General features: G+C 44.5%; 1 protein-coding gene and 1 long non-coding RNA gene across 2 annotated transcripts; both read right to left on the reverse strand.

Annotated features, from left to right (window-relative positions):
• Positions 1–4,843: 4,843 nt before the first annotated feature.
• On the reverse strand, positions 4,844–15,597 carry LOC119447870 (uncharacterized). The gene is made up of 5 exons (XM_049663960.1): positions 15,527–15,597; positions 15,336–15,407; positions 6,213–6,418; positions 5,241–5,400; positions 4,844–4,956 (listed from the first exon to the last, which is right to left on the reverse strand). Exons 3-5 carry the CDS (start codon positions 6,411–6,413, stop codon positions 4,844–4,846), a joined length of 474 nt encoding a protein of 157 aa, XP_049519917.1. The 5' UTR covers positions 6,414–6,418; positions 15,336–15,407; positions 15,527–15,597.
• A 141-nt stretch (positions 15,598–15,738) lies between these two features.
• On the reverse strand, positions 15,739–16,336 carry LOC119437670 (uncharacterized). The gene is made up of 4 exons (XR_005189473.2): positions 16,267–16,336; positions 16,097–16,168; positions 15,927–15,980; positions 15,739–15,810 (listed from the first exon to the last, which is right to left on the reverse strand). It is a non-coding gene; the product is annotated as an uncharacterized LOC119437670 (long non-coding RNA).
• Between the last annotated feature and the right edge of the window lie 5,449 nt (positions 16,337–21,785).

Genomic DNA, 21,785 nt, shown 5'->3' on the forward strand with positions numbered 1-21,785 from the left:
AGAACTGGGCACGCGCAAATTGCTTCTTTGAGTGCGTTGTGATTGCCACCCTCAAGGATATATGCCCTTGCCGCACCAAGGTGGGGTACACTAACTAGGCAGCGTGGCATCGCAAGCAAATCTGCATACACAAGATCCCTGGCACTTGCAAACAGCACGCATTCAAACCACAGGTCAAACGTCAAACCGACGCAGCAGTGAGATCAGTGCAGAAACTCGGGAAACCACAACATGTACCCATGGCTAGAGTGACCTAGAGAGTGTCCAAAGCGCCGCGCGAATGCATGGGAGGAGCGAGGGCCTTTTTGTGTGAACTCCCGCGCCGCGGCGCTGCTGTACCGGACCCGGTGGCGTATGCCACCGCCCGGTTTAAAGGGTTCAGCCTCATCCATCCATCCATCCATCTATCGTGGGCTTTCTCCGCTGCGGAAGCCGCGCCAAGGCGGCGGGCGTCTGCTACGAGCCTGATATTTTGGTTGCTATTAGCCAAAATCGCGATAATTTGGGGATATATTAGGTACCACGTCACCGCAAGGTAATACCGCAGTGACTCACCGCACAGAGAACGCGTTTGCCGGCTGTGAATACGGGTATTTTGTCTATTTCCTTCTAGCTCGCTTGGTCCGCGCTTACGCGGCTGTTTGAGTAACGCATTCCGCGCGCTTACTTCATTTAGTTATGCGTGGAATGAGAAACGTGAACGTACTGCAGAAGAAAATAATCGAGAGTCCCCGATAATAACCAAGAGAACGTAGCAGATATGGCTAGCTCATGCTAACGCTTTTACACCCTATCGTTTCCTTTCTTTTATTTCATGCATGATGCATTCTATTTGCTTTACAAGACTGCATACCGCGCTCTGTAGTTTCTTTATTAAGGCGAAATCCTTAACAGGGCTCTAGGGAAGCGGAATGTGTCTGTTGACCGATGCCGCGGTACCAAAAATAAATACAAACCGCGTAACTCTCGCGGCTCGTTCACTTGGTATATATACCAAAGTATAGTGCGGAAAGGCACAAATGTGTGACTAAGATAACTGATGGGTCATGGCATTAGTAACTGGACATACTTGCACTCACGTCACAATTAACGATATAACAATATGACCTGTGGTCATATGACGACGCCCAGAAATCCCTCTGATGCTGTGGGTGTGACGATAAAAACGTGCTGAATGCCAATCTCGATCTCAACGTGTCGAACTTACTCATATATCACGAAGAACTGAGAGCACAGGTAATAATAGTAATGATAAATTCCGGGGTTTTTCATCCAGAAATCAGAATATGGCTGAGACGCCGTATTGGAGGGCTCCGGTAATTTCGACCGCCAGGAGTTCTTTAACGTGCATCTATAATATGTATGTACACGGGTGTTTTACCCATTTCGCCTCCATCGAAATGTAAGCCACCGTGGCCGGGAATCGAACCCGCGTCCTCGAGCTTAGCAGTCCAACCTACCAAAGCCAGTAAGCTACCACGGCGTGTAGGTAAAGGGTACGCGAGAAATATACGTGGCAAAAAACAAGACTAACCAAAATAAATGAAACGCTAACAGTGCAACATTGTATACTTATGCCTCATTTCATAATTACGAGCAAGCGTCAGAAAACGATAATGATGGATTACGTATGAGCAACTTGCCTTTCGCCTGCTTGTAGCGCAAACACTAAGTGAATTTTAACATGAAAGTAACTTAAGGAATATTTATTGCGTATGCTCGCTGGTTCGTACACAGCAAATATACTTACTGATCAATAACTACGTACTTGTAGTTACGTAATGAAAGAGGTATAAATCACCAGAACATAAACTTTTCTTTTTTTGCGGTTATTGAAGGTAGCTATTTTAGGATATGTAGAATCAATAGCGATATTTGTAGTGCATCAAAGAGAGTAATTTTCAAGACGATTTTCCACTCAATATAATGCAAGCACAAACATCGTCACGCGCCGTGAATGCTTGTTAGTTTACGTAAAAAAATCACACGTTACGCAATAACTATGATATAAATGAGAAGTTACATGTTGGTAATTTCAGAGAGGATTAAAACAAGGCTATTGCAGTAATATCTTTTACATAACAAATTAGTAAATGGCTATGCTAGTAGTAGCTATCTATTCCTTTCAATGTTGAAATATATATATATATATATATATATTTGTTTAGGTATATTGGCTGGATCGAATGGCTTTTCTTTCGAATGTCTGAATTTGAAGAAAGCTTCGCTCATGGTGAACCTTAAGGTACATCATGCGCGAAGTTTATATTGAAGAGATAGCGTACAGCAAGAACTGTTCGTGTACGCAATCTTTGAAGCGAAATAATTAAGCCAACAATATTGCGGTGTTAGGGCCGTCTTTGCTCTTTCTCTTGCTTCCCTTACACCTTTTCACTATGCTCGGTTCATAATAAAATATTGTTGTGGCTAAAAAATATTCGAATAAATACATATGCATATTGCTGTAAACCACTACTGACCGTGACTGTAAACCGCTACTACTGACCCTGATAGCGAGCGAAGCGGTCACTGCACACACGTATTTATTTCACTTGACTGCGCGAGTAGTTTCCTTTTTTCGTTACTCTTATTCTTGCAAGCATGGTGCTGTTGCCCGCGTACCCATGCGAATAACGTTTCTTTTTTTTTTACGTTCTTTCCTTGCGCGGGCTCAGTTAGCGCGTTTCTACGCACGCACAGTTACCGCATTACCGTTCGCGAACTCTAGCACCGGAGCTAGGCCACGCTGGTGAGTTTGATCCGTTAGTTTTTGCATTATCTTGCTGCCCAAGCACAAAGAAACGCTTAAAGATGGGTAAGCTTCATGCAGCACCACACTGCTGAAGTTAAATAGAGTTTAAGTCCTTTGCGTGGAAAATGAACGCAAAAAATTACAGGGCAAAGCAGGCGGGCCTCGCTTCCCGCGCGCTTTGCAAGCGCGAAAAGCCCACGGATCCGGAGCAGCAGCGGCGCGGTGCGGCAGTTCACACAAAAAGGCCCTCGCCGGAGCCGGCGCTTTGGACACTCTCCCATACTCTAGGTCACTCTACTCATGGCTAGAGTGTACTAGAATGGGGGAGTGGGTCCAGCGGACGCCTTAGCAAGCGGCTAGAGTGAAGCAAGAAACACGGAAAAAGTGGCGGCGCTGCCGTCGCCTTCTTGTGAATCTCCGGCCAATAAACGTTGGCTCCCGCTGTTTCGGCAGAGCTCATTGTCTGAGGCGTGCTCACGGGCTGAGTAGCTGTCGTCTGCTCGACCATAGCCTCCTATATATCTACCATAGCCTCCTATTATATAGGAGCATAGCCTCCTATATGATCCCATATAGGAGGCTATGATAGGAGGCTACCCAGACAACACACTGACATCCTTTGAATGTCCTTGGGATCTCCTGCTCAGGATGTATGGGATGTCCCTGGGATGTCCCATACAAATCCCCAAATCCTCCTAAATGAGACAAAAAACGACATCCACAGGATGTCCGTGAAATGTCCCCTCCAGGACATTCAGGGAGCATATTTGGATGTCCGCAGGATGTCCATTAAATGCCCCTTCCAGGACATTCTGGCATCGTATCTGGATGTTACATATTCCAGTTTCCAGAAATTACCAGTGCATGCAGCATTTAAAGGGCACATACCCACAAATAGAGAGAATTTTTTTTAAGTTGTACATTTATTGAAACATTTCTTGACTTTAATCGCCTTCAACGTACTCTCCTCGAGATGCAATGCACTTGTTTTTCTGCTTTTTCCCACGGCTGCAGGCTTCAGTGGATCTGTTTCGTCTTTGTATATTTACCAGATCTTGAAAACACAAGAAACAGAGCTGCGAGCACAGCAGAACACACATCTACCAACACAGCATCGAGCGTGTGGAAGTTCCCAACATCAAATGGGCCAACAATGAATCTTGCCCCCCCGTGTTTCAATTTCAAGCCTGAAAGAAGAGCTTGAATATGCTTTCATGACGAACAACTTACAAAATAACTGAAGGCTATCATCCTGTAACGCTCCTATAACAGAATTGAGTAATGTAGAAAAAGCAATGACACAAGTGCAGCGCATCTTAAGTTTTCTGAAGACGGCTAAAGTTTATAAATGTTCAGACAGAAAAACTAATTTTTGAAACATTCTTAGTATTTTTGAAACATTCTGTAAGTGTATGACTAATTTCATGTGAACAATGCAAAATAAGTTAGACAATATTTCACAACAGTTAAACTTTGGAGATGTATTTTTATTGCACACATCCCATGTATAAAATGAACACATATAATTAAAACATTCTCCTCACAGGAACTATTTATACAAAGTTTAAAATAATCATTTTATTTCTGCTCTGTTGTTTCCTGTGCTTAACTGAAATTTTGATTTCCTGAAACCTAATTTCTTTATTGGCGCACACAGCCTGCACAGCCTGCTTAACTCCCATCTAATAGTGCAGAATGAAAGTTGTATTTACTTGCTAAGGTGCTTCTGTGTATGTTGCTGTGCACTTTTTAAACATTGTACAATAGTGTGCCCAGTTGCACCAATAGTTAATTACTGTTAATTGTGCTCTCTTAGCTCTTAATTCCACACTACTATAGAAGAGTGTTAAGCAGGCAGCGCAGGCTGTGTGTAACAGTAAAGAAATTCAGTTTCAGGAAATAAGAATTTCAGTTAGGCACAGGAAACAACACATAAAAAAATGATGGAACTGAATGTGGCGAACATAACTAATAAGAAAAGAAGGAACGAAACACTGGTGAAAAAAGAAAACAAATGTTCATACAAGCAATGCAGAAAATCTGCAACCAGAAACTGACTTTTAGCAGGATCATACTTGACGTTGAAAACAATTATGTTTGTTGCGCAGCAAGCCGCTCGGCAGCATGGCGGAACCACGTCATGGCGGCCCTCTCGACATCCTCTAGCGTGGCATCTGGGTGTCTTGCGTCATTAGTCAATGTGCCTGCATGCATAAGCAAAATTATCCTTTCTATAAGTTTTGTACACCACACAGAACTTGGACCAATGTGATACTACACTAAAAAGACAAAACTAAATACACCACTAAACTCGGCAAAACATTATTAATAGGTGTATAAGCCATTTATATATTTTGCCAAAGAAAATCCATCTCGCTAGGCAATAAGGGGTCTATTCTGCCAAAGCAGCCAAAGTACAGTGGGTATACTGCTTGACATCAAATTAAAAAATAACTAAGTGATGTCAATATTGCTGCACGTAACTCACCACACATAAGCTTGCACAGATGCAGCTCGGAGAATTTTTTTTTCCCCTTCGCACCAAACCAGCTGAAGCTGATTGCAGCATTCCAGCTCAGGAGGGACTGTAGTATGCGTGTTGTTTTCTGTTTTGTTGAGTCCCCTCCTTGGACAGCCATGTGCTTCTTCTGTTAAAAAGAAACAAACATACAGTACACATTGAAAGTTTTGCAACCTAAATGATGCCTTGGTAATAGAGAAGTGCAAACTGGCTTCTAGTATTATACCCCTGTCACACGGCACATGTAATGTCATTTGTAGTAAATGACATTCATACCGAATGTCATTGCCGTCTTGGGTTCCCGGTCTACACGGGTAAACAAAATGGCATTCGCAATTGATGGCAATGTTTATCGGCAGGCTGCTATGATAACGAAACCCTACAAATCGTGCTTCTTGTTTACATCTTTTCACTATATTGTTAAGAATACAATGGTAAAAATTGGATGGTTATCTGAAAATATATTACATTTCGTTTTAACTTAGCTATTTTGTAATTTTTTGCCAAGCCACTGTCGTCGAGAGTACACAAGTCGCGCGTGAATGAGTTCGGGAAACTCATTCAACGGGCGAATGCCATTAGCAGTGAATGTCATTCACTATGCCCGTGTAGAAGCAACAAAAATGGCATTAACACGTAATCTCACTCGCTGCGAATGCCATTACATGTGCCGTGTGACAGGGGTATTACTTAAATTGTTTAAAATTGTCAAACAGTTGTATGCAAAATTGTAAAGCATGCCATGAATCAGACTTAGTGTCATAAGTAACATCAGCGTCAATCTGTCGTGTAACTACAGCACATTGTAGTTACAAGGCAGGCAACTTCACACTGAGTCTAGGTCATGAAGCAACATGATTAGGGAGTGGTGGCCTAATTAAAATTCGTTTAGCCATAAAATTGGCAAGATTACAAAAATAGACGAGGCGGAGACATTACCATCTGATGTTGAGCTTGTTTGTCTGTCTGTAGTTTTTTCTCATAGTCGAGCACGTCTGCCACATCCGAAAAAGGCAACTCTGGGAGGTGACAAGGGTGCGACGGAGCACTGTCTGCATTGCTGAGCAGCTCATTAAGATATTGTGAATGGGCCTGCTGGGTCTGCTTAATACCATTCAGTATTTGTAATATCCTTTCCATGAAGGCTGAAAAAGAAAATTATTGTCGTTAGTATTATGTGGATTTTCAGTTCAGCGCTATTTGCAGGATGAGAAACTACTGCATGTATTCGAATATAGGTAGACCCTTTTTCGAAAATCTTACCCAAAATTAGTCATCAACCATATTTGGGAACAAGGCTAGCCAAGTTTAATGATTTGAAAAAGTAGAGAGGTCGGCCGGAAAACAGAACATCTGGCCTGCTACTTTACGTGAGGGAAGGGGAAGAGGGGAAGAAAGAGGGTCACAATGGAGGATGACAATGGGAGGAACGAGGTGAAAGGACACATTGCATAAATATTATCAGAATCGTGAGTTCAGGCCCGTGTCGCCTAAGGCTAGCCAAAGTACCAAGCCAATCGAGTTCCTCAATTGCGCCTACCACATGGCCAGTCTCGAGATTATCCAGACTGGCTTGAAAGAAAGCTGCATGTCCAACACACTCGACGGCACACGAACGGCGTCATTTGGGGTGCCGAAGATGCCTGTGAAGCGTCCGTCGAGGTTGTCTTCTCTGCCATTTCAGACAGCGAGCTTGTGGCATCAACTAGCGAGATTTAGTAGCCGAGCATAAGGCAAATAATGGTGTGTCATGTTCAAAGTGCTTTGTTTTTCTAGAAAGATATAGCTCGATCTATATTCAACTTGTATTTTAAAATTTTTTCAGTGATTTCATTATACAGGGGTCAACTTTCATTTGTTCTTAACCTATTTTCGTAAATATATACGGTACTTGACGTGGTAATTGGAAAAAAATACAGTCATGAGCATTATTAAATGTACTACCAGCCATAGTTGTTGTAACACAAACAGCGAAGCCTCCATGTGCCTTCTTTACGGTTCTTGTCATCTAGCACTCGCCTTGTGATAAAAGCGCGAGCAAGGATTCACGATTTGTCCAATGCTGCAGCCATGCCACGTACCACAAATGCCTTTCTCAGTCACCACTTGCACGCTAGCAACCATTGTTGCTCGAATGATGGGGTACACTCATAAAGAAGGAATAAGCGATAAACTGCGGCACTGACTCATGGTGTCACTCCGTCACGACGACATTGAGAAAAGATAGTGCGCCAGTGGCAACACACAAAAGCCTTTCTTGCGTGCTGCATGGCTGCGGCATAGGGGTGGGTAATGAATACTCACACTCACGCTATTATCATGAAGCCAGAGCTAGGTGAGGTTAGACTGTATAGAAAGTATGTACTCTGCCTTTCGCATTTCAATTTATGCATATACATAGCACAAGTGAAAGGAACGTATTGTTCAATTACCGTCTTGAATGTATTGCTCAAGAGATGGAGCTCTCAGAACTTGCTGCTTATCATTTACACTGCAGAATTCAACAGAGAACATAGAGATTCTTCTTTATGCATGCTGAAGAGTAAAACGCAGATATAATATTAATGACTGGACAGCCAGCAAGATTGCAAGAAATCCTGAACCTGTGCTTGTTAGTATGGCTTCGTGACAGAAAAACAGAATGACAAACGGGACGAGAAAGAGACAACTGGACTATCAAGAAGAGGGTGCTAAAACCAGGCATGTGTCCTTAAGGAAAACGAAACAAGAGCGTGTAATCTGTCACTCACAGAGATAGCCAATTTCTTTTTCGGTCAAGGCAACTATGCATCACTGTGCATTATAAAGGGCTTTCATGTGTCAGCTCGCTTCTTGCTGCAGTGGCTTAGCGGCTATGGTGTTGCGCTGCTAAGCTCGATGTCGCAATTAAGTTCCTGGCCCCCACGGATGAATTCCCATGGGGGACGGAATGCAAAAATGCTTGTGTGCCGTGCGTTGGGTGCACGTTGAAGAAGCCCAGGTGGTCACAATTATTCCGGAGCCCCCCATTACGGTGTGCCTAGCTCCTAATCATATCCTGCTATCGGCGTGTAAAACGGCAGAATGAAAATTTTTAGTCTCAGCTAACCACCAGTTGCACTGAACAACAAAAAAGTGGCTATATCCGTGACTGAATGATTGGACCCTTAATTATAATTGTAATATTGCCGTCGTGATGCCATAACGGTCATTCCCATCTTCGTCCTTCCAACTTCATCATCCCACTCTCGCCATGTTGTCATCACACAGTTCTTGACATACCATTGCCTCCATGCAATCATCATCACACTGTTGTTTTCCATCATCGCTTCAAACACGTCACCCTATTGTCGTGGACGTGCCATCGTCATCATACGGTTGTTGCTGTACTGTCTTCGTCACACCGCCATCACCATGCACTTGCATCATCCCATTGTCCTCGTGCCATAGTCATCACATTGTGATCATTATACCATAGTGATCATTTCAAAATTGTCATCTCCTTGTCGTCATGCTGTTGTCGTCACAATGCCTTAGTCGTTCCATCGACATCACTCTTTTTTTATCATTACATCATCGTCACAGTCTTCATTATGCCATCACGATCGTGGGCAACCTTGCCAGGCGAGTGCCATAGAAAAGCGAGCTGATACTGGAGACATCGTACGTCGCCTATAGCCAAAGCAACGAAAGTCTCAGAATGGCCACTACAGATTTTAAATAAACGTGACTTCAGCAATACGATGTGCTGCTATATTGCTTGAATGCTTATCGCATTACCGTTAGCAGTCATCGTGAGATGGGTTCTGCCGTAACTTTTTCTGTCATGAAGCCAGCAAGATAACTCAATAACAAAGCTGATTTAGTGCTAAGGATATCACCTTCTGTTTTCAATATGTTATAAAGAAGAACAATCTAAGTGCTAATGGAATTACTCTCACACTTCTGGGCACATGTTATCACAAATGTCAATGGTACATGTAGATACAAAAAAATCATTTGCTTCAAGTAAATATGGAGTCAAAACAACACAAATCGGTCTTTGCAGAAAAAATACTGAAAACTTGGCCTTGGTACCCGCAGGGGCGTCTGCGTCAGCAGGCGTTTGGTGTGTTGCGACACCACGGACCCGAGCACATGAGGGTCGGACCCTCCTACGCTTAACCGTGCGTGGCTTAGCCGTGTCCGGGGAAAAGGGGATCCTGGGGGTTGAGCCGATGCCGGGAGTTGGACCTTTATGGCCCCCCGGCGGAGGCAACACACTTCTTTGGCCTCCGCTTCACGTAGACGGCACCCCCGGACTGACCCACCCGGGGGAAATCGGTAGTTGCCTTTTCCTGGCTCTCTCTCCAATCTTCGTCTTTCCCTATCACTTTTAATCTTTCCTGTCTTCTCATCTTTTCCTTTCACTTCAACTTTTCCTGGCGGCAAGGGTTAACCTGGTGTGGCTGTCCTACCTTGGGTATACCATATTAGGTTATAGTAACGGCATACTGCTGGCGCTGTGCAGACTTGTTTACTTGTTCTGCCACGTCCCCTTGTTGGGCTCCGTGGTGGGTGGCAGACGCCGTTGCCGAATAAACCACTTCTTTCCATGGGATCCTCAAACCCGTTTACAACCGATCGTGCCTCGAAAAGGGTACGCACCGATGCAACCTCGCTATTCTGGCCCAAAAACAAAGAAACTTTCCCGAAATTTCACGTCCTTCACTGTGAGCAACCATCTACGAAAGCTAGAGCAATTTCCCCATTTCTTGTGGCCAAGTGCCTAAAAGAGACCATTGGAGCTGGGTATAAGGCAACAAAGATGGCAACCGGAGATTTGCTCCTCGAACTAAAAGACAAGGAACAATACAACAAACTCGCACACCTCGTAGCCTTTGGTAACATCCCTGTTTCTGTAAGCGCACATCGAACAATGAACACAGTAAAAGGTGTAGTATCAGACGAAGACCTAATGACATTGAATGAAGAAGAACTCCTGGATGGATGGAAGGACCAAGGGGTAATCCATGTGCAGCGCATCAAAATCAGACGGAATGACAACGAAATCCCAACAAAGCATTTAATACTCACTTTCAGTTCAACTACTTTACCCGAGACTCTTGAAACCGGCTACGTAAAACTTCATGTTCGACCGTACATTCCGAACCCGCGACGTTGCTTCAAATGTCAAAGATTTGGTCACGCATCCCAGAGCTGCCGAGGGCAGCTTATGTGCGCAAAGTGCGGCACAACCGGTCACTCTTCTGACGATTGCAATAATGACGAGGTACATTGTGCTAACTGCGATGGCAGTCACCCTGCATACTCCAGAGCTTGCCCAGCCTGGAAGAAAGAAAAAGAAATAATTGCTGTAAAAGTGAAGGAGAACATAACATTCCGTGAAGCACGACAACGTATCTCCTCTTTATTCTTGCTCAAAACATCTTTCGCCGAAGTGGTGCAACGGGGGGCGGCACCACAACGGCATCTGGCGGCAGCCCGGACCACGCCTAGCGTGCCGAGGCCAACGCCACCCGCCCCTAAGGTGGGAGCAGCCAACGCTGCCCTGCCATCTCTCAAATTGTCCACACCAGTGGCCTCTACAAGCTCCGGCAGCAGCCAGGGCACCGCAGAGGCCCCAGGGGTCCTGTCGACCTCCGGTCCGGTGAGGACGAAGACTTCGTCGCTCGAGATGAAGTCTACGCGACGCACACATCGCTCTCTGGAGCGGGTGTCCAGTGCCTCGCAAGAGGCTATGGACACCAGTCCAAGCCAAACGGCGCTAGTAGCTTCGATGGAGCGGCGAGGTTCTCTCGACCGCTCCAAAAAAGACAAGACACCAGTTACAGCGCCTGTAAAAGGCTCTGTAAAATAGGCTGTACACACCCCTTGAAACACACAGCACCTTTTATTTTCCTCCAACATGAATAAAATAATGCAGTGGAATGTTAGGGGACTAATCCACAACCTAGACGATATCCAAGAACTTCTCAGTAAATTTAATCCAAAGGTGCTGTGTGTTCAAGAAACACATCTAAACTCCAGAAACACCAACTTCCTACGTCAGAATATTGTTTTCCGAAAAGATCGCGAGGATTCTGCCGCATCATCTGGTGGTGTGGCCATCATACTCGACAGAAGTGTAGCCTGTCAGCAACTTCCACTTAATACGGCACTTGAGGCGGTAGCCGTTCGTGCTGTACTTCTGGGTAAACTCGTTACCATTTGCTCGCTCTACATACCCCCACATTATCCTTTACACAAGCATGAATTTCAGTCACTTATAGATGAATTACCAGAACCTTACCTCCTTCTTGGTGATTTCAATGCACACAGCAGCTTGTGGGGCGACACGCGTATCGATGCGCGAGGACGCCTAATCGAACAATTTCTTTTCTCCTCTGGTGCGTGTCTCCTGAATAAGAAGGAACCCACCTACTACAATCTCGCAAACAAAACGTTTTCTTCCATTGATCTCAGTGTAGCTTCCCCGTCTATATTTGCTGAACTTAAATGGGAAGTTATAAAAAATCCTTACGGGAGTGACCACTTCCCGATACTGCTGAGATCACCACTACAAAACGAACCTCCACCACAGGCACCCCGCTGGAAGTTGGATATGGCAGATTGGGAGAAATTCCAAACTCTTACAAGTGGTATCTCGTGGCCTGACATATCTTCGCTGGGAATTGATGCTGCTGTTGAGTATTTTACATCTTTCATAATCGGTGCCGCTTCTGAATGTATACCAGAAATGAGTGGTGCGACCTGCAAACGCCGTGTCCCATGGTGGAACGACGAATGTCGGAAGGCTCGTAGGAAACAGAATAAAGCGTTGGGGTTGCTACGCGACTCCCCAACTGCGGAGAATCTCGTTAATTTTAAGAAAATAAAATCGGAGGGCAGAAGAACGCGCCGACAAGCCAGGAGAGAGAGTTGGGAGAAGTTTTTATCGGGCATCAACTCATATACAGACGAGGGCAGAGTCTGGAAGAAAGTAAATAAGATAAAAGGGCTACAAACTTATTCACTCCCGTTGGTAAACACACAAGGCGACAGTCTGGAAGACCAAGCTAACTGCCTGGGAGCACATTTTGAAAGTGTGTCCAGCTCATCTCATTATTCCCAAACATTTAAAAGGCACAAGGCTGCAATAGAAAAACAGAAACTAGAAAGAAAATGTACCGGAGACGAGGCATACAACCAGCCTTTCTGCATTGCTGAGCTGTATGCATCACTTAGTTGTTGCAATAAGTCTGCCCCAGGCTCTGACCGCATAGCTTATCAAATGCTGAAACACCTTCCCCATGAAACAAAGAAAACTCTCCTCTCCCTATACAATGCTATATGGACCTCCGGCGAGATCCCCTCTGCCTGGAAAGAGGCCATTGTAGTTCCTATACTGAAACAGGGCAAGGACCCATCGTCTGCTTCGAGTTACCGCCCTATAGCACTAACAAGCTGCCTCTGCAAACTGTTCGAAAAAATGATAAACCGCCGACTAATCCATTTCCTCGAATCAAACAAACTGCTTGACGCGTACCAATGCGGGTTTCGAGAAGGTCGATCCACCGTCGACCATTTGATACGTATTGAGACGCAAATTCGTGAAGCTTTTGTCCGTAAACAGTTCTTTCTGTCTGTATTCCTTGATATAGACAAAGCCTACGATACCACGTGGCGTTTTGGAATACTTAGAGACCTCTCACACTTTGGTATACGTGGTTGCATGTTAAATGTCGTCGAAAGTTATTTATCTAATCGCACTTTCCGTGTTCGTGTGGGAAATGCTTTATCAAGACCATTTGTGCAGGAAACTGGAGTGCCACAGGGCGGGGTGCTCAGTTGCACTCTCTTTATCATAAAAATGAGTTCTTTGCGTCTGTATATCCCAAGAAACATGTTTTATTGTACATACGTCGATGATGTACAGATAGGTTTCACCTCCTGCAATCTTGCAGTCTGTGAGCGGCAGATTCAACTTGGTCTGAACAAGGTGTCGAAGTGGGCAGACGAGAATGGGTTTAGCCTTAACCCACAAAAGACCACCTGCGTACTGTTCTCCAGAAAGAGGGGTCTGCACCCCGATCCTGACATTGAGTTGCAGGGAGAACGGGTGCCCGTAAAAACAGAACATAAATTTTTAGGTGTGATTCTAGATACAAAGCTTACATTTATGGCACATATACGGTATGTAAGAAACAAGTGCATGAAAACAATGAATATTCTAAAAGTGTTGTCACGCACTGCTTGGGGTAGTGACACAAAGTGTCTTTTGAATTTGCATAAGAGCCTCATACTCACAAGATTAGATTACGGCGCCATAGTGTACCATTCCGCAACGCCAAGCACCCTGAGGATGCTGGATCCTGTACACCATCTAGGCATCCGCCTAGCCACTGGTGCCTTCAGGACAAGTCCTGTGGCAAGCCTGTATGTAGAGGCGGACATGTGGTCGCTTGATATGCAACGTTCATCCTTAAGTCTCACCTATTTCCTGAAAGTAAATTCTAACTCGGAACACCCATCCTTCTCAACTGTAAATGATATGACCAGTTCCACACTCTTTAATAACCGGCCGACAGCAAGAGAACCCTTTTCACTACGTGTAAGAAAAATTAGTGAAGAAATGAACATCCCACTACTTGAAAATACTCTGATGGCCCCAGCAAAGCCAGTGCCACCGTGGCATTGGCAACTCATAGAGTGTGATACTTCGTTTGTAGAGATCACAAAAGATGCTCCAGAGGCACATATACGGATGCATTTTCTAGAAATCCAGTTCAAGTACTCGTCCTGCACTCAGTTTTACACCGACGCTTCCAAGTCACATGCAGGGGTATCTTATGCAGTAGTCGGCCCATCGTTCTCCGAGTCCGATGTACTGCACCCGGAAACAAGCATTTTTACGGCTGAGGCCTATGCATTTTTATCGGCTGTGAAGAGTATAGGCAAATCGAAACTCAAAAGATCAATAATATTTACAGACTCCCTAAGCGTCGTAAAAGCCATCATGACTCTACATAGACACACAAACCCTGTACTTATTGAACTGTATTCTGCTCTGTGCAAGGCATACATGTCTAACCAGCATAATATTATATGCTGGGTGCCTGGCCATAGAGGCATCGAGGGGAATGTTCTGGCTGATCAAATGGCTACATCAACTACATCGCGAGCCCTTAACCCTACCGCTTCTATCCCTGCCAGCGATCTCAAGCCCTACTTGAGAAAGAAACTTCGAAGCCACTGGCAGCGCTTGTGGGATGCCGAAACGAACAATAAGCTCCACTTAGTTAAGCCACAAATAGGTCCCTGGCATCCCGTTACGAAAATACGAAGAACAAATGTCCTATTCTCTCGTCTGAGAATAGGACATACATACGGCACCCACAATTTCCTCCTAACTGGAAATGACCCGCCAACCTGTGGTAGATGTGGAGAGAGGCTTACCGTGCTCCACGTCCTCGTGGAGTGCAGGGAAGCCGAAACAGAGAGAAAAAGGCACTTTCCCCTAGCGTACCGGTACTGTCTTCCACTCCATCCCGCTATGTTTCTGGACGACAAACCTCTCTTTAGCACTAAAGCTGTCCTGGATTTTCTGAGTGATGTAGTATTGCATGTTATTTGCCCAATAGTTTCGTAGCGCATCCTCTCTCCAGAGGATGTCGCCGCGATAGTAATTTTGCATAGCACGCGCCTCCAGGCCCTTGCGTTTCGAAGGGTCTGTCAAGGCAGTAGTGCTGTTTGAAAAGTTTATCAGTGATAAATTTTAGTTTATCTTCATCATCTTGCAATTTGTTCTTTCGTGTTCATAGTGCACCTCATTAGCCATTGCCATAATTTTATTACATATATATTTTACGCATTTTACAGCGATTGTTTTTAGGCCCTTTTACAGCCACGACACATCTACCTTTCGCAATTCATTGCTCCATTGTCAACTCATGAACACACTGGCCTGGCGCTCTTTGGCCATACCTGGCCCTTGCGCCATTAAACACCATACATCATCATCAAACTTGGCCTTGGTAACATAAGCTCCAACAACAGTGAACCCTATTAACTATAACCATAAATAGAAGGTGGACGACATACCGAGCACTTGTGGGTCTGCGTGCAACCTTGTAGTTCCAGTCACACATGTGGATACTGGCCTGTACGATGAATCTGAATATAAACGACACCACAGGTTATGCTCTGCCTGACTAGTGCATTAAATGTCCAAAGGCAAAAATTGGATTCGGTGAACAAAACCAGCAAAAATTTATATTACATGCATGACATACCAAGAGGTTGCAACTCTGTGAAGCTGGCAACTTCAGCGTGGGGCGGAGGAGGCCTGCATAAAGCATCTGGAACAAAGATTTAAGAGGATAGTTAGATAGACAGGCTCAAATTGCCTGAAGTAGGGAACGAATGCTGATTGCAATAAAAAAAGTAAATGTCAAGAACTACAGCAACATAACAAAAATAGCAACGTGACATCAGGATGACATGCCAAGTACGTGTGGTTCCGTGTGTGGCCTTGTAACTCCAGCAAGGGATGCAGATACTGGTATATTCGATGAGCCTGAACATAAAACACGCCACAGTCATTTAAACATAATGTAATAAGCGCTAAAAAATGCGAAAGTGGAAACAATGAATGACAGCAACATAATGATGTATACCACATAAATGACATACCACGAGTTTGCAATTCTGTGAATGAGCTGGCAGCTTCCGACCTGTGCAAAGCATCTAAAACAAAGACGCCATGGTTTACGCTCAACCTCGCCGCAGAATGCATAAGCAAAAAGCAAACACCGAACTGCAGCAACATTAAGAACATATAACATTGCATATGAATTACATACCGAGCACATGTGTATTCGTGTGTGACCTTGTAGCTTCAGCAAGAGATGTGGATACTGGCCTGTATGCTGAACCTGAACGTAAAACAGACCATAGGTTATGCTCCATGTGACTATAAACTAGGACAGTGAATGACAGCAGCACAAAGATGTACATCACATGGATGACTAACCACGAGTTTGCAAGTCCGTGTATGAGCTAGGATATTCGGCGTGGGCAGCTACAGACCTGTGCAAGGCATCTGAAACAAACACACCACGGCTTACACTCTGGCAGCAGAATGCACAAGCAAACAAAAATCTAAATATACTACCTGAGACCAGCAAAATATTTATACTGCCAATAAATTGCATGCATAACATACAAAGCGTTTGTGTCGTGTCGTTATGTATTCCACTGACATTCATTCAAAAAAGGGTCGGTAGTCTTTAAGTGGTCTCAAATTTTGTACAAGAGGTGCAGAAGCTGGGAGTGAGGTGGGGAATGTGGGTGGATGTTGTGTAAGTGTCCACTATGCGGACACTTACAGAATACACTCCCCCCCCAATCTTTACAATGCACCTGAATGATAATATGCAGTACTCCAGTGCACAACTGTTTGCAATATGGTATACAAAGTAACAAACTGCAATCACATATGTAAAGACATACCAGGCACTTGTGCTTCCATATACTGCCTTCTCTCGAAAGGCATAGATGATGGTCTGTACAGTACAGCTGAAACAGAAAGAGGCCACTACTTATGCTCCACCTGACCACAGAATGTACAAAAAGAAATAAAACGTTATGTGCCAACACAGAGGCATCATTTCATGGCTGGTGAGACAATAAAGAAGCTGCAGGAGAATAGTAGTTAGCTTAACCTAGTCCTGTAATTTTGCATTACGAACATTGTGCACCAGTTTGATAACAACTTTTCAGAGCGAAAGTCTTACATTAGAGTAGCTGTCTTCAAAGGGCAGCTTAACAACCTTGAAGGAAACATAATATGGTATTGTAATTTGCTGAGCCTATGGATGAAGCTTTCAGCAGTGTCACAGTCTTTAGCAGATACTGTAGTTCAGAAAATGGATTTGATCCTTGTGCTGGACCATATATGGAAAGTTAGGTCAACATAACTAGCTCTTAAGTTAGGAGCTGCAGGTGAAGTTAAAGATTAGCACAATGCTCCACAGTATGCATAAAGTGAAGACGCGATATGGTGCGACCAGTGGTCCCCAAAAAAAGTGTACAAGAAGGTTGATGAACTTTTGAGTATGACACCGCTTTAATTGCTACCACAGCATAAACGACAAAAAACAATTTAGGGTGGACCACTATTCTGGCCCGTATGCTTGGCAATTGTGCAGCGGGCACTGCAGCATAGGTAACAGCAACCTAACTAGAGTACAATGTAGCAATTACAATTTCTTGTAGCATGTGTGCATAACTCCTAGACATAGGCAAATAAACAGCTAAAGAATCTGAACGGCAGTAAAAGTCAACTTTCTCTAAAGGTTGAAATAAAGTGAAATTACCACGTAGACAATTATATAGCTTACGGTTAACCCAATTTCGTTCAGGCTAAACTTAGAAAGTCAGAGATGAAAACAGAGTCAAAATAGTGAAAGACATACCGGCCTGTGAACTTGGTTGAGAAGCCTCCGTGAGAGACGATGAACAGTCACGGATATCTGAAGTAAACGAGTGGTTACTATAAAGCATTGGAGTTGCTTCAGGCAGGTTACCTGTACAGTGTGAAAGCTGGTAAGACGGCTCTGCTGATGTTGGCTCATACCTGCCTAAAAGAAGGAAGAAAAAAGATTTAAAAAATTTTCATTCTACACACACCACACAAGGTTTGCTGTTTGCATAGCAGAGTAGGCGGTAACTCATTCGCGGAGTTGCTTTACAATATCGTTGAAATATGAATGCACATTTCTAATTAATAGCATGGTGACAACCTCAGCCTTACCTGTGGATAATGGTTGAGGTGGTGTCGGTGCCCTTGGTTGGACGTATTCATCACTGTCACCGTAGTCTGTGCTGCTGTTGTCCTCGTCATCTCCAAAACGCATCGCACGTTGCCGCTTCCTTTTGCCCCGTCCCAATTCTCTTTCACTGTTAGTGTCAGATGAGTACTGGAGGGAATTAAGCTTGTCTTGTGCCTTCTCATAGGTATCTGGAGGAAAAAAAGCTTTTTTACAACACAGAAATTGAGAATGTAAAAGGCAACCTTACTAGCCCAGCGTTTGACGATGCACTGCACTTCAATCCAGGACCCTGTTGGTTTAGCGCCTTGCATCGTTAGTTTTCGCCGTTTTCCAGGGTTTCTTTCTATTGGCCAAAATGTAGAGCGGTGGTCTTCTTTGAGCCATGACTTGTGAATGATGGCCAAGCTGTCCTCCTCTTCAGGAAAAGACACCACGACAAAGGGGTCACCTAACAACAAGTAATTATTTCAGTTATGAAAATCACCAGAATGCTTTTCTTTGTCATTTAACATGAAGCGAGAAAAGTTCCTAGAGTCCATGACCTTGGCGTGTCAAGCTAAACACACACATACACACACACACACACACACACACACACAAAACAGTAGCAGCAATGTTTTGAAGAGCAGTCACTTTTGGTGCACGAATGGAAAGACTGCAAATTTTTTGCCAACTGGAAGCCTAACACACTTCGTTTTGATTTTTGAAACAGGCCAGAACTGCAGAGCAGAAGCTTGGGATGCCAGATGTATATTTAAGAGTGAGGAACTACATGGATACTTGTAAAGATCTTCCAACTTTTCATATTTTCTGCCAATTATTACAGGCTCGCAACCTTCAGAGAGTGCGATATTCTCCATCTTTACAATTGTGCCATCATCAAGCATGCTTGTGGAGTCCCTTTTGCCTAGTCTGAAGGTAACAGAATCAAATTCAAGGGCTTTGTACTGCGGCCCAATACATCCAGGTGGCAAAGGTCCCTCTTCGTGTCTTCCTTTCAGCTTTGCACGTTCTGCACCTATGAAAATGACATCCCAGCTGGATGGAGGTTGGGCTGAGCTACTAGGTGAAGGCTTGTTGAAAGAACGTTCTTCAAGAATGCGGTTGTGTAGCTGCTCCAGTGGCGTTTCGGGTTTTCGCACATACTTCTTCAGCTTACACATGTAGTTTTCGAATGGGAAAGCACTGTAGTTATCCAATGGCCCATAAACTTTAACATCATCTGCTACATGAATAAGCCCATGAATGTTGTGTGATACAGCATGCTTACCAAACAAGGTGATGTATACCTCAACAAAATGCCTCAGAAGCTTTCTGGAGTACTCCAAGTACTCGCTGCAATGCTGCGGGCTACAAAGCAGGCTGACAGCACAGTGCAACGTGATGAAGTTGTCTATTAGGCGCTGTGCAATGTGCGACTTTAAGACAACAGGGCCGGTGTACAGTAGAAACATGCGAAATTCTGTGGCCTTCCACCTATCAAGCTCTGACAAGCTTCGTGGCTTCCTGGACAATTCAGATGGTACAAAGTGCTTCATTTTTAAATTTGCTTCTGACACTGCATCTCTTGAATCTTTTCCTATATGGTATTTTTTTTCGCCTTTGATCCAAAGTAGCAGGAGCTTCCGTACCACGCCAAGACAGATTAAGTGCATGTAATCAAGTGGAACATGCTGAACAATGTCCATAGGCAATTCCAACAAAATGGTCTTCGTGGTGTGGTGCTCTTCTTGCTCTGCTCTGCGGAAACTGTTATTTATCCTTAATGGCGCATCTAATTCAGGAAAGCACATTCGTCCTTGCTCAAAATCTCCCTCAGTCACACATTTGGAGCAGCTGAAGTAACCATTATGCCCTTTGATGCCAAGAACATATGACTTAGCAGGCGCGTCACAGATTAGTGCTCCTACCTGTACTGCAAACGTCTTGCCTCCTAGTGTCAGGCCTTCTTGGAGCACGCTTTTCAGGTCACACACGAATGGCTGCAAGAACACATTAGCCTGAGAGGGTTTGCACTCGCCAAAAAAGACACCGACTGGAAATGGTTCGCTTGGCTTGCAGTTTGACACACGACAAAGAATAGGCCAGAACTGACCTCGTGTGCTTTTTGTCAGTGGCAGTCCATCCACATTTACGTGGATAATAATAGGATCAGGCACGTGAACAACATGTCTGAGAGCTGAGTGAAGCCCTTCACGCAAGCCAAAATGACAATACTGACCAGAATCCATCAGTGTGACATTTGCCACTCTCGGTGTCGACAAAAGTGCCCTAGCGCTGTTTGGTAGCTTATGCAAGCAAGAATACGAGCGAAGAACCTTTAAAAGCTTTGTGACGACATCGTGAGGTACACTCGATTGTAAGCTCCATTGTCGCAGGTCTTCTTTCAATGATGTAATGTCCAGTTCTTTCAACAAAGTGCTTGTGCTAGAATCCGTTACGGCATCCTGCTGCGTAAGGCTTCTGTGGCGCCTGTCAAGCAAGTTTTCGGGTTCCACGGGCAAGCTGTGATCACTATGACTGCTGTCACCAGTCTGGTCCACATCGCAAACTTCCTGCGCCCCGCCACCAATGCCGCGACTCGCAACTTGGCCAAGCGAAAGGTTCGGAAATGGTTCGGGAACTTCCACTGGCCGAAAGGAGGCGGAAGCGACTCCAGAAATATTCCCTGCGTTAATATGCTCGCCAGCAGCTGCCAATATTGCGTGCACATCGGCCTGCACGGCGTGGCTGATGCGACGGTAGGCAGTCGCTCTCGACATGGAAGCCATGTTGGCGCAACTATAGCGTACTGCTTGCCTGTGTTCTTCATTCAGATTCTCAATAGCTAGTAAATTGACGTGTGCCGTGTTGTTTACGCGAGTGACATTCAAAGTATATCACTGGACTGCACTTTAATAACGGCAGTCTAACGCTACGAATGTGAAGGAATGAAAAGTGCAACGTTAACTTACTTTCGTATTCGCTTTCCATGGCGCGCTTCCCGCCAAGCGTAAGCTCTAAAGAAGGTGAAAAACAAGGCCATCACACGTATGTCCACATGCCCAACTGATTGAAAACAGTTAGCAAACGACAACACTTACCTTCGACCGAAACGCAGATTGTATCCACGAGCCCAACTTCGAAAACACCGAGAAAGCGCGCGAAACCAGTGAAACCATGGGACCTATGCCTTGCCGCCTCTCGACCCCAATGGCACCCACCGAGAGAAGCCGTAGCCGCCTTGCCGTACATAATCAACATATAGGCATAATATAATAAAAAAGTAAAAAAACATCAGGTATTTTAAATACTAATAATAAAGATTTTGTTCTATATTGTTCTTATCTGCTGATTTAGAATTTTAGAATTGAATAAATTCAAAGAACTGAAACCGGAACTGGTCGCCGATTCTCAGAGAACTCGGCAAGCAGATAGCATGCACGCAGGTCTTTCACACGGACGGTACGTTTCACTTCGCAATAATGTTTCTCTACGTTTACCTTTTTCGTGCGCCATCGGAGCGTATAAGTACGTTGAACCAGTTTAGTGCGCAAGATTTAGGTATATAAATGTGGGAATAATTAACGTACGTAGCATGTCGCGCGATATTGTTGCAGTGCGCGCGTATTGCACTTGCTAATTGGCGCCCGCACGGCAGAATGCCAGAATGCACATAGATAATTACAGTAAATAAAGGACATAATTAACGGAGGCGAGAACACAATTAATTGTGTTC

The sequence above is a fragment of the Dermacentor silvarum genome, chromosome 1, assembly GCF_013339745.2.
Source record: "Dermacentor silvarum isolate Dsil-2018 chromosome 1, BIME_Dsil_1.4, whole genome shotgun sequence".
NCBI lineage: Eukaryota > Metazoa > Arthropoda > Arachnida > Ixodida > Ixodidae > Dermacentor > Dermacentor silvarum.